The 14417-nt window shown below is 35.3% G+C and overlaps 1 protein-coding gene across 1 annotated transcript in view; it reads left to right on the plus strand.

The window, feature by feature from the left end:
- PTPRQ (protein tyrosine phosphatase receptor type Q) overlaps positions 1-14417 on the plus strand; it is a 336616-nt gene that overhangs the window by 205444 nt on the left and 116755 nt on the right. Inside the window, 1 exon segment of the mRNA XM_056798554.1 lies at positions 12827-13150. Within this exon segment, the coding sequence (XP_056654532.1) occupies positions 12827-13150 (324 nt within the window).

Raw genomic sequence — 14417 nt, forward strand, 5'->3', positions numbered from 1 at the left:
TTGTGAAAATCAAAAGAGGCCATCCATGCAAATATCTTTGCCTAACTTAGTCCACTCTTTTTTATAATCAGCAAAAAATAATTTTACATGCTGAAGTTGCTTTACAAGTTTTATAAAATTCATTCTACATATGACAAAGGATGTATATTTTACTTTGTGTATTCTCATATTATGCATATGGGTGGCACAATAGATAGAGTTCCAGGTCTGAAATTAGGAAGACATCCACCTGATTCAAATCTTGCCTCAGATACTTACTAGTTGGGTAACCCAGGGCAAATCACTTGACCCTGTTTGTCTTAGGTCCTCATCTATAAAATGAGCTGGAGAAGGAAATGGTGAGTATCTCTGCCAAGAAAGACCCAAATGGGATCATGAAGTCAGACATAACTGAAAGATCTTAACAACATAATGCTCATATAATACTGTTACAATAATTATTAATATTCTTAATCATATACTATTAATACTCACATAATATTAACAAGTTCTTATATGATATCTTACTCATAAAATATCTATATTCCAAAAAATAATTTTTAATTTCTACAAATCAAGTGTAAGTTCTTAGAGAGCAAGAACTTTTTGATTTTTGTCCCTGAGTCTCCAGCAAGTACAGAGTAGATGCTAGATGCCCTTTGGAACTAGAAATGGAATATAATCATATTTTACACAATTTTCCTTTCCCTAAAATTGAAGTTCTTAATCTGAGATCCATGAAATCTCTAGCTCTCTCTGTGTCTCCCTGTCCTTCTCTCTCTCTCTCTCTCTCTCTCTCTCTCTCTCTCTCTCTCTCTCTCTCTCTCTCTCTCTCTCTCTCTCTCTCTCTCTCTCTCTCTCTCTCTCTCTCTCTCTCTCTCTCTCTCTCTCTCTCTCTCTTTCTCTCTCTCTCTCTCTCTCTCTCACTATGTTTCAATATAATTGATTTTTAATTCTTAATTTTTAATTCTATGGACTAAAAACCTAAGTCTGAGAAGGGTCTCATAGGTTTTTATTAGACAACCAGAGGGGGTTATGCCAAAAAATAAATAGAATTAGAACTCCTGGCTTAAGAATTTGATGAAACCATTGAATAGTTACAAAATGATCCATATAAAATGAAAAACTCAGTTAGTCCTTTGTAGATCACAATACAGATCTTCATCTCAATTGGGATGAAAGTGGTTCATCCAAAAGAATAATTTATGAATAAAAAGATTGCTGAATGCCTTAGCAGTGAATGGTGATCACTTCATCATAGCCCAGTCATGTTTAGAGAATCTATGCAAGCTGCATGATTACTCAAGGAAGCATGGAATGATGTGTTCAAATTAGGACCATCTGTGGGGAGAAAAAGTTCGGGTTTTTTAGTCATTCTTGAAGAATGGAAATCTGATTCTCCATGCTAAAGTGAGTATAATCCTGTTTGTATCTGTAACCCAATAGGGCAGTTGTCTTGAAATAGGCTGACTTAACATGCAGTTCATCAAAGTGGAAGATGTATAAAGGGAGGTTACTGCTAGTCACTTATAATTGCCCTTGTTATAGCGATATTATTTTGTCCCAAAATTCATTTCTGCTTAATTTATTTAAACATATTCACCCAGAATACATGAATTATACATTAACCAACTCAAAGATGGAAAGAGTACTTTAAATTAAAATGTGCCTATGCAATCTGAAGAAGGAAGAGAAAAACTATACTGTATTTGAAGTCAAAGGATCAAATCCTGGGTCTGCCATTTAGTACCTTTGTGTCCTTGGGCAAATCTCTTCATCTCCCTTGGACTCGGTTTCTTTTTTTAAAATTAATTAATTTAATTTAGAATATTTTTCTATGGTTACATTATTCATGTTCTTTTCCTCCACTCTTTCCTCCCCTCTCCTGGAACTAATGAGCAGTTACACTGGCTTTTACATGTATTATTGTTCAAAACCGATTTCCACATTAATATTTGCAATAGAGTGATTATTCAAAGTCAACATCCCCAATCATATCTCCATCATCCCCTGTAATTGAGCAGTTATTTTTCTTCTGCATTTCTACTCCCACAGCTCTTTCTCTGGATGTGGATAGTGTTCTTTCTCTGGAAAGTTCCTCTGGATTGTCTTGGATCATTGCATTGTTGCTAGTATAGAAGTCCATTACATTTGATTGTGCCACAGTGTATCAGTCTCTGTGTACAATGTTCTCCTGGTTCTGGTCCTTTCACTCTGCATCACTTCCTGGAGGTCATTCCAGTTCACATAGAAATCCTCCAGTTCATTATTCTTTTGAGCACAATAGTATTCCATCACCAACGTATACCACAATTTGTTCAGCCATTCCCCAATCGAAGGGTATCCCCTTTTTCCAATTTTTTGCCACCACAAAGAGCGCAGCTATAAATATTTTTTGCACGTATTTTTCCCTCATCTCTTTGGGGTACAAACCCAATAGTGCTATGTCTGGATCAAAGGGCAGACAGTCTTTTAAAGACCTTTGCGCATAGTTCCAAGATGCCTTCCAGAATGGTTGAATTAATTCACCATTCCACCAATAATGCATTAGTGTCCTGATTTTGCCACATACTCTCCAACATTCATGACTTTCTTTTGCTGTCATATTAGATAATCTACTAGGTGTAAGGTTGTAGCTCAGAGTTGTTTTGATTTGCATCTCTGATTATAAAATATTTAGAACACTTTTTCTTGTGTTTAGTAATAGTTTTGATTTCTTCATCTGAAAATTGCCTGTTCATGTCCCTTGCCCATTTATCAATTGGAGAATGGCTTAATTTTTTGTACAATTGACTTAACTCTTTATAAATTTGAGTAATTAGACCTTTGTCAAAGGTTTTTGTTATAAGATTTTTCCCAATTTTTTGCTTCCCTTCTAATTTTGGTTGCATTGGTTTTGTTTGTACAAAATCTTTTTAATTTAATGTAATCAAAATTATTCATTTTACATTTTGTAATATTCTCTATTTCTTGCTTGGTCTTAAATTCTTTCCTTTCAAATAGATATGACAGCTATACTATTCTATGTTCACCTAATTTACTTATAGTTTCCTTCTTTATATTTAAGTAATTTACCAATTCTGAATTTACCTTGGTATATATAGGTTGTGAGATGTTGATCTAAACCTAATCTCTCCCATACTTTTTTCTAATGTTGTCTGCAGTTTTTGCCAAATAGTGGATTCTTGTCCCAAAAGCTGAAATCTTTGGGTATATCCTACACTATCTTGCTGAGATCATTTACCCCAAGTCTATACCATTGATCCTCCCTTCTATCTCTTAGCCAGTATCATATTGTTTTGATGACCACTGCTTTATAGTACAATTGAAGATCCAGTACTGCTAGGCCTTCATCCTTCACATTTTTTTTATTAGTTCCCTTGATATTCTTGATCTTTTGTTCTTCCAAATGAACTTTGCTATAATTTTTTTTCTAATTCAATAAAAAGTTTCTTGGTAGTTTGATAGGTATGGCACTGAACAATTTGGGTAGGATTGTCATTTTTATTATATTAGCTCCCCTTACCCATGAGTACCTAATGTTTTTCCAAATTATTTAGATCTAGTTTTAGTTGTGTGGAGAGTGTTTTGTAGTTGTGTTCATATAGTTCCTGTGTTTGTCGCAGCAGATAGATTCCTAAGTATTTTATATTGTCTAGAGTGATTTTAAATGGAATTTCTCTTTCTAGCTCTTGCTGCTGAGTTGTGTTGGACATATATAGAAATTCTGGTGATTTATTTGAGTTCATTTTGTATCCTGCAACTTTACCAAAATTGTTGATTATTTGCACTAGCTTTTTAGTTGATTCTCTAGGATTCCTTAAGTAGACCATCATATCACCTGCAAAGAGTGATAGTTTAGTCTCCTCATTGCCTACTTTAATTGGACTCAGTTTCCTTATAAACTTAGGATATTGAATAAAATTATCTATAGGATTACTTCTAGCTCTAAATTTATAATCCTATTATTTGGGGTCTTATTGACATTGTTTTTGTTATTCAATTGTTTCATTTGAATCTGATTCTACCTGACTCCTTATGGGGTTTTCTTGGCAAAAGTAGTAGAATGATTTGCCATCTTATTTTCCTGCCCATTTTACAGATGAGGAAACTGAGGCAAATAAGGCTGTGTGACTTGCCCAGGGTCACCAAATAGTAATATGTTTAAATCTGGATTTGAATTCAGGTCTTCCTAATGCAATGCTTGCAGCTATATCCATTGTGCTAATAAACTGCTTTGTTATTGATATAATGTATTTGGTTTTTTCCCCCCTCCTTTTCTTGTTCCTCTTTATTTATTTTTAATTTTCTGTTAGCATATATCAATCTTTTTATTTTTATTTTTTTGTTTTTCTTTGGGTGTTTTTTAACCTTTACCTTCCATCTTAGAATCAATACTATATATTGGTTCCAAGGCATAAGAGCAGTAAAGGCTAGGCAATGGGGGCTAAGTTACTTGCCCAGGGTCACATGGCTAGGAAGTATCTGAGACAAGATTTGAACTCAGGAACTCCCATCTTCAATTCACTGAGCTACCCAGCTGTCCCTTATTTTTTACCAGTTAACCAAAGTTATAATATCTCTTCATCTCTATACCACCTCCTACAAAGAGCAACTTTCTTTAAAAAAAAAAAGCCCTTATAATACACAGTTTCCTAGACTGGTAAAATCAATGCCCACCCTAACCATCTTCAAAAAATTTTATTGACATAATTGAAGCAAAATAAATGCTTTCTCCCAGATGTCCGTGTATGAATACAACACCCTGAATTACACAGGCATTCAATCCCATTTTACTTTTCTTAAATAGATGGGTCAATTAAAGACATACAACTCTAGTCAGATCATTGTTTTTCTCCTCTCAGTGAGCAAGGAATTAAATTCCAAATTCATCAAACAGTTGTAAAACCACAAGGACTGTGCTATATGCTTGGAATATTGAATTAAAACTGAAATTTGCATTAATCTGGGAAATCTGGAGATGTGGGCATACATGAGCACAGTAAGCATATTATGAAGTGAAGTATGATGGGATAAAAGGGATATCCAAAGTTCTCTAGGAAAACATCGAGACAGGACAGGATATGGACTAAGAACTGAACTGGTAACTAAGATGAGCCTTAGAGGAAGATCATATTCTAAGGAACAAAGGTGAAAGGGAACATTTACAATAAAAGTCAATGTTCAAGGTAGGAATCAGATTTATTGGTAGCTAATCAAGACAATACTTAGAAAATTCTCCTAAATGCTGGTGGTAAAAGTACTTTAAATCGGAAATATTTTTTTTTTAATTTACAAAGGAAGTACCATGCTTCTAAATGTAAGCTCCAACAACTCCACAAAAATGGAATTGGACTGTATGATCTGATGTCTCCTCTAACTCTGCATCTGATATTTTATGGTTTCATGATCACATGACCTCAATGAGCATTTAATCAAAAGAGGGAAAAGTAAGCCTTATGCAGAAAAAGGTACATGACAAGGCAATATTTATAAAGAACCACATGAGTGAAACAAAGGGAAGGTTGCATGAATGCCTACAACATTTCCTCTCTCTAAAATAGCTTCCTTAATCCTCAGAGGCCATTACAAAAGAACTTTCCAGATCACAGGCAAGTAGCAACATAGGGTAGGATCTGTAAGAATCTAACTCACTGAGCAATATTAGTGCACATGACACTATACCAATCTTAATTCATTATATTTATTTATAATGTGATTTTTCTAAAATTCATGAAAAGTTATATTACATTAACTTAATAGCCCAGAATATCCTAAGGGATGTTTCTTTCTAAAATATTACTCTGCAAATTAGCTTGGCTAAATTAGTTTTTATTTTTAATTTTTATTTTTTTGATAATTTTATTTAGTCAATTTAGAATATTTTTCCTTGGTTATAAGAATTGTGTTCTTTTCCTCCACTCTTCCTACCCCCTTCCATAGCCAACACGCAATTACACTGGGTTTTACATGTGTCCTTGATCAAAGCCTATCTCCATATTATTGATGTTTGCACTAGATCATTTAGAGTCTACATCCCCAATAATATCCCCATTGACCCATGTAATCAAGGAGTTCTTTTTCTTCTGTGATTCTACTCACACAGTTTTTCCTCTCAATGTAGATAGTGTTCTTTCTCATAAATGGTTAAGTTAATTTAAAAAAAAAAACCAATAAGATGAGATGTCCGGGAATGTTCTCTTTGACCAGTCCATCTATCTGAAATTCTACCCATACTCCTTTCTCCACTCCTCCATGAAACCTTCTCTGATTGACACAGTAGGGATTGCTTCCATTTCCCAACTCACATAGCAATGGTTGGATCATTCTTGAGTTTTATGTGTATAGTCATATTTTTTTTTCATTAGATTATAGACCTCTTGAAGGTAATAATTGAGTGGTGATTTGGAAAGAGAATTGAAGTTAAGGTAGAACAGGACTAGTGTAATAGGTGCCCTCCCCTCAACACATACTCAAATGTTAGGCTAGATTATTCTTAAAATACAACAGAACCAATACTTGATTGGCCCCAGGATGGAGCAAGACTCAAACTGAGCTTCTCTTGGCTGTTTTCTTGTGGTCTTTGGTTGTATTGAAGAGACTTCCTAGTCACCTCAGGTCACTAAATGTCCTACCTGCAAGGATAATAATGATTGTAGAAGCTAGCATTTTTATAGTGCATCTAGATGTGCAGAGCATTTACAAACACTATATCATTTTGATCTTTACAACACTTGAGGTAGGCTCCTAGTAGCTGCTAGCATGCGGCAGTGGCCACACCCCTGGCAACGGCTTCGACAGGCTGGCTAAACATTGTGAGGGTAGCCATTCGGTCGTAGACCCCTGGTGAACCAAGGCTTTGCTCACCCAGCATGTGAAGACTGCTTTGGCTGAACAGATGGAAGAAACCAATAAGAAGGTTCAACGGCTGAGATGGCGACGCAGCAAAGCACTGTGGAGTGCTTAGGGCATGTTGGAGCACAAAAGACAACAGGGCCATCCAATGCAGCTGAGGAAGTCTCCAGGTGTAACGACTTTTCGTGCCACTGGACCCAGGCTTCCAATGCCGAGAGAGTGGGACTATCTCTGTGCATCGACTTTTCCACTTAAATCTTCACACACAAGTGTCTTTGTGCACACTCATCTATCATAGATGAAAACGCACAAAGACAAACATCATCCTTGGTTACCGAGAGACTACTACTATAAGTGAAGAAACTGAGACAAGTTTAGTGACTTTTCTAGGTTCACACAGGTAATGTGTGAGGTAGACTTGGACACTGGTCTTCCTGATGGAACATTTAGCATTTTATCTACTGCATCACTTAGCCTCTTCAGAGCATTTAGATATTCTAAGAACATTAAAGTTGCCATAGCCTTCCCTCTTGATCAGATATATTTCCATATAGAGATGAAGGGGTCCATATATACCTGAACTAAGAGCTACTATATATCCTTTCTCTGTTTAGGATCTTTCTCAATAAGTGGTACAGTGGATAGGACCTGAAGTTAGGAAGACTCATGTTCATTATCTCAAATCTGGCCTCAGACACTTACTTACTGTGGGACTTGGGCAAATCACTTAATGTTGTTTGCTTCAGTCTCCTCTTCTGTAAAAGGAGTTGGAGAAGGAAATGTCAAGCCACTCCAATCTCTTTGCCAAGAAAACCCCAACTAGGGTTATGAAGAGTTGGACACTACAAAAACAACTAAATAAACAACAAAAACATTAATTTGAATGAATGAAGTAAGCTTCCTTCTCTTAACTATTCAATGATTTGTAAGTTCCTCATTTTGCCCAATAGTGAACCTGAATTATTGGGGTACTAACATAAAGGCTATCACTAACAGAGGTAGAAGATAGAGAATATGACACTTAAGGCTTATCACCTATTAACTCTGTAGCAGTGTGTTAATCACTCCAACCTCCCTGTTCCTTAATTTCCTTAACTGTAAAATTCTAATTATAGTACTAGTTTCACTTATAACCTGGTTTATTCCATGACTACTGGAATAACTTCTCTACCTTCTTCTTCCTCATTGGCTTTATCACTCTGGGAACTTCAACATCCCTACAGACTTCTCCTTCTGTTTGTAAGTTCTTCCCCTAGAACCATGTTGGTGAACCTATGTTATGCACGCAGGAGGGTTCTTTGCCCCTCCCACTCTCCACACATGCCTGATGGACATTTCTCACATGACCCATACTTCTGCCTAGCAACTCAGTGGGAGCACTTCCTCCCTCTCTTTTCTTGGCTGAAGTGGGAGGGATGGGGCGGGTCATTCACATGCTTCATGAGGGTTGCAGTTTGGGCATCTGGTCTCTACAAGGTTTGCCAACACTGTCCTAGAACCTCCATTTGAATAATCACTTAAGAAAGCCAAGTTCACTTCAAACAGACTCAGTCCATGACATCTTGGATTTCTTTTCCATACATGAGTCCTTTGTCTTCTCTTCTAAGGCTTTTTTCAGCTTCCTTTTATTTTATTTTTTTTCTTCATTAGCACATAAACTCCTGGAGGACTGAAACTGTATTTTTAGTGAGTTTGTATTTGTCAGGGCTTAGCATAGTGCCTGACAGTAAGCCCAAGACAAATGCCATATGCATTATCTTTTCCATCTATCTATCTATCTATCTATCTATCTATCTATCTATCTATCTATCTATCTATCTATCTATCTATCTATCTATCTATCTATGTCTATGTCTATCTATCTGCCTGCCTGTCTTATCTATCTATCTATCTATCTATCTATCTATCTATCTATCTATCTATCTATCTATCTATCTATCTATCATCTAGCTACCTACTATCTATGCATGTAGGCATGTATCTATCTATCTAGGCATCTATATATATTTGTATCTTTTTTAATCTATACATATATGTATAGATTCATCTCTCTTTCCATTTATGCATCTATATATGTTTGTATCTTTATCCATCTTCCTATCTATTTATGTATGTATCTATCTATAATTCTATGCATATTTGAATCTATCATCTATCTTTTTAACCTATACATCTGTCTGTCTGTCTGTCTGTTTGTCTGTCTAGCTGTCTACCTACCTACCTATCTGCTTTTTACGGAGACTCAGATGAAAGAGTGGTTATTAAAATACTTCATCATTATGAAGTACTATATATCTATATTTTCAATTTATTAGAAGTCTGTGAATCTTAAAAAAATACTCAGACTGTACCTTAGAAGATTTGGTTTAGCTATTCCCTTATTGTAACAATGGAGATACTTGGTCTAACAAGAATCAGGAATGTATTGGGAACCTTTAAAATTATTCCACCCTACTCAGACAGTGCCTTAGGGGAAGATAAAGTTGATTGAACAATGAAAATCCCTAACTCATACCTTATAGTAAAGATAGAACCTTAAGATAGGTCTATTTTTAGATCTAATACATAAAGGTGTTAAGTACCTGTAAAGGTTAAATTAGTACCTAAAAAGGTCAAGTAACTTATAAAAGGCAAGCTTAACAAAGAGGTGTGAAGTACTCAGATGATATAATCTAACCAGAGAAGGTGAGAGTCAAAGAAGGTGAGAACTAAGAATGGGCAGTCCTGGAAAAAAGTGTCTAATGTGATTGGTAGATGTAAAAATTTAGGGGAGGTGACATAAGAGAAAAATTCTTTAAAAGGAAGGGGTAAAAAGTCAGTTGAGGGCAATTCCGTTCGGGGTGGAGTTAGATTCTGAACTCAGTTCAGGAGATTCAGTGGAGGACTGGAGCTTGCTTGGAGACGGTCTTGTGGTGAGTGATAAGACTGACTCCCTCTCCCTTAGGCTCAGGGAGGCCACTTTGGCCAAAAGGTTTTTAACTACTTCTTGACTCAGCCTGAGCCTGAGCCAGAGCAGTTTAAATTAATTCTCTCTCTCTCTCTCTCTCTCTCTCTCTCTCTCTCTCTCTCTCTCTCTCTCTCTCTCTCTCTCTCTCTCTCTCTCTCTCTTTCTCTCCTTCCCTTAATTCCTTCTCTCTTTATTAATTAAAATCTCCATAAATCCCCAACTGAATTGGGTATTTTCACATTTGGGAATTTCCCAAAATTATCCTTACAGTTTTGGCATTTACAAGTCTCTTCTATAGTAGATAGAAAGCCATGCTTGGAGTCATATCTCACGTCTGACATGTTAGCACTTTGACTACAGGAAATTCACTTTGATCTTGAAATAACTCTGTAAAACTTACACTTCTAATGAATCAGGATACCAAAATGTTTGGACAAGCTAGAATGTTGTGCAATATTTAATAAGAGTAAATCTAATAGGAGTTCATGTAATGCTTTACAAAAGTTCAATAACAGACTTCACAAGTAGTAGATGGGGAAAATCATTAAATATCCATCATGGCTAATAACTGATTTTGTGTAAAAAATACCTGGATAGATTAGTGCCAGCTCAATAGAAGTCAACAGTTTGATATGGCAGTCAGAGAGACAAATCTGATTTTGTTCTCTATATAGAGAGCAATCACATAATATTGATAAAAATAGCTAGCATTGAAATAGTACTTTAAGATTTGCAAAGCTCTTTACAAATGTTTTCTCATTTTTTTCCCTCACAAGAATTCTAGGAGGTATATGTTAGATTATCCTCATTTTACAGAGGAGGAAACTGAGACAGATGGCAGTTAAGTGACTTGCCCAGGGTCACACTGCTAGTAAATATATTAGGCTGGATTTGAAGTTAACCATTATAAGAAAAAGACTCTAGGGACACAATAATGAGGTTTAAACATATGAGAGGCTATAATAGAGAAGAAGAAAAAATAAACTTTGTCTATTTGACTCTAGGGTGAGAAGCTATGAATGATGGGTAAAAGTTGCAATGTTGAGAATTGGTTATATGTGCAAGGTTCTATGTTAGGTGAGTCCTGGAGAACAAAGAATCTCGCAGAAAAAATACTCTTTATATTTTGTTACATTGCATTTAATGACAATACTCTTATGATGACCATAGTTGGTACCTTTGTAATCCCCACAGAATTTATCAATTAGTAACAGGTGAGTGGATGCATTTACTATTTATTTTTTTTAGTTTTCCTAATGACATAAACCTGTGATATTAATTAACTCTAACCCTAAATTAATATTAATTTATTTGAAGAGGGGAATTTGTGAGAGAGTAGCCTTTGATTGGAAGATCAAAGATAGCAATAAGACTGTCCAACAAATTATCTCTACAAGCAATTTTTGTAGTAGCAAAGGAATGCAGGAAAAAAGCAGATATTCAATTGGAGGATAGTTAAATTATGACAGATGAGAGTAATGAAATATTATTATTGTATGCAAATGTAATGGAATATTTCTGTGACATAAGAAGGCAGGAATGTTAAGCATACAGAGAACCCCAGGAAGTCTTATATGAACTGATTCAAAATGAAATAAGGAAAAGTAGGAACACGATATCCATGACTGCAACAATATAAATGAAAACATCACCCAAAAACACACACACACACACACACACAAAGAGATTTTTAAAAAGCCCTCCTTCTGTTTTATTGAAAAGGTCAGGGACTATGGATAAAAACATGCATATGCTGAAATACATTATCCAAGTAGTAGTTGAGATAAGACTAACCCCCAATCCCCCCTCTTGCTTTTTTACTCTTTGTTATAGAAATAACAGGGACTTTGATTAGAAAAGGAGAGAAATAGGTGTTGGGAAATTAAAGGTAAAGCAAAACCAAAAAAAAAATACGGTAAAATTGTTTTGAAAAACAGGTGAACTAACTGAACAATTTAAATAGGCAGAATGGAATCAGTTTCTGGTTTTGAATATATTTCCATGTTCTAAGTGAAAATGTTTGATAAGGAATAAAACTGCATGTTTGCAGGATTGAAGAGGATTCTAGAGACTTTAGATGAGATGCAAAATTACCATATATTCCTAGCCATATTGATTTACTTGCACATCAGCATGAGTATAGTGATAAAAATTTGTCTTAAATTCACTTAGTAATCATGCTCTTGTAGCTTTTTCTTATTTTAAATCACATTTACTATACTTAAAGGAGGGATATATTTCCTATACACATTTGATGAAATGTGTTTATATCTATCACTACATTGAAATATACGAATGATCTTTCTCAGAAAAATGAAAATTTGTGTCATCTTTCATTTGTTGCTTGGAGAGATATATTTGGTTATGAAATCCTTCAAACTTTTTTCCATGAAGCAGATCATTTCCAAGTGTTTAAAGTAATGGTTCAATTTGCAGAGTCTTCATTTTCTACTCTTTTTTCTACCTACCTCCTGAAGGGTCTCTTGAAAACTCTTCATCATAAACTTAGTTCTCTTAATAATTTAACACAATGATAACTCTTAGTAACATTTGGAAGTAGTTTGATGAATTCTCTCATTCTGAGTCTGACTCATTTCTGGTACAATATAAATGAAGAACTCACTTTAGTTTCAGTAGCCAACCCTTTCTTTGGGTTGTTGCTCCTTTTTTTGTTTCTTTTGTCTAAGAACTTTATCCTCTTAAGAAAAATGTTGAATAAGGAATACTTAGTCAATTTGAAGTCAGATAAAATGCATTCTCTCAAAGAGAAAGATGTTGATGAATTGTGATCAATTCCTTTGAAATGGACGGCCACATTAATAACCATTAAAGTACTAACTAATAAAGTTAGGGCATAGTCTCTTTGAATCTGTTTCCTAAGCATGACACTTCATTTTAATTTTTAATATTTTAATAATATAATGATAGTAATAAATAATAATTTTTAATTTTAATAATCCTTTGAATTTTTAAAAACTGATTTTGACATGTTACTTTAAAAATGTTTGACGATTTCATAACTCTTCCCCCCCTTTGATTTCTTAGTTCCCAGTGCTCCCAGAAATATTACTTTATCTGATGTCCAATCAACCAGTGTAACTTTGACATGGGCAATACCAGATGCTATTCTTGGCTACTTTCAAAACTACAAGATTACCATGCAACTAAGGTCTCCACAGTGCAGCAGCTGGGATCCGGAGGAATGCATCGAACAAAACCAAAACCACTACCTGTATGAACCTGACCTTCTAGAGGAGACCATACATGGATTGAAGAAATTCCGATGGTATCGATTCCAGGTAGCTGCTAGTACCAATGCCGGCTATGGCAATACTTCAAATTGGATTTCCACAAAAACTCTCCCTGGTCGTAAGTAAAGGCTTGGGTAATGCTATGGTATTTTCATGTTGGTCTTTATTTTAGACAGTTACATAAAGACACTGAGCACATCTTCAGTTTAAAGCAAAAGCATTAAGAAGATGTCTGCTGGTGGTGCTTTTTTAAAGTACTCTTAAACATTACGTGGTTCTGCCTCCTCAAATGCATCCAGTTTGTATTTCCTCATAATTCTTGTTCAGTAATTTGAGTCATGAGTTGTTCCAGTTCTGATGCCTAATAGAAGTCTTTTGATCATAACACATCAGTGAGTCACCCTTGTTCTTTCTTGAACTAAAGCCAGGCAGGAAATATCTACACATTCTTCAAGGAGAAGCCCTTATAGTTCAATATACCCATAGTACATTATTTCTAAGAAATTGATTACATCCAGAACCGTGATCATTCATCACAATTCAGATTGTCTATGTGTTTATGCATAGTATAAACTGGAAGAGGAAGCATGAAGATTGTAGTAGAGAGGTTTGTCAACTCTTAGCTGGCCAAACTGAGAAGTACTCTTAAACCTAGATTAAAATGTAATTGGGAAATGATGAATTAAAATAAAAAGACAACATAGAGAATATTGATTTTGGGTTTTCTAAGTCAATATGCAGCAATAATGGTCTGCTTCTATTTGAGTTGGATATCATTGGTCTAGTGAATAGAATGTTGGAGAGGGGGTCAGGAAAACCCAAGTTCAAATGCTACTTCAGACATTCAGTAAGAGGTATGAGGGGGCAGTTAGATGGCTTGGTGGATAGAGAATCAGCTATGGAGCCAGGAGGACTTGAGTTCAAATTTGACCTCAGACATTTACAAGCAGTGTCACCCAGGGCAAATCACTTAATCCTGTTTGCCTCAGTTTCTTCTTGTTTAAAAATGAGCCTTAAAAATGCTCCTTAAACTGCCACTCCACTCCTATCAGTCATCCTCAGAATTCCAGACCACTCTTGTCCCATCTTAACAAAAGGTAGCACTTGATTGGTTTCCAACTTGCTCCAAGACAGGGTCTGGAGGTCCTACATATTATTATTTATTGACTTCAAATGTGGTAGAAAACAAACTAAATAGTGGCTGGGTTAAACTTTCCCTACTTATATGCAGGAAAGAAAAGAGAAACCAAAGTAATATGAAGCTTCTTGGGGTATATATTCAGAAGCATTTTGTGAAGAAGTAACATTAGTTAATCTTTACATAATGATGTCTGTCTAAAGAAGCTAAATGACTTCATCCAGATTTTTTGGCATTGTTTAGTCAT

This window comes from Monodelphis domestica, chromosome 5 (genome assembly GCF_027887165.1).
Source record: "Monodelphis domestica isolate mMonDom1 chromosome 5, mMonDom1.pri, whole genome shotgun sequence".
In the NCBI taxonomy this organism is placed as follows: domain Eukaryota; kingdom Metazoa; phylum Chordata; class Mammalia; order Didelphimorphia; family Didelphidae; genus Monodelphis; species Monodelphis domestica.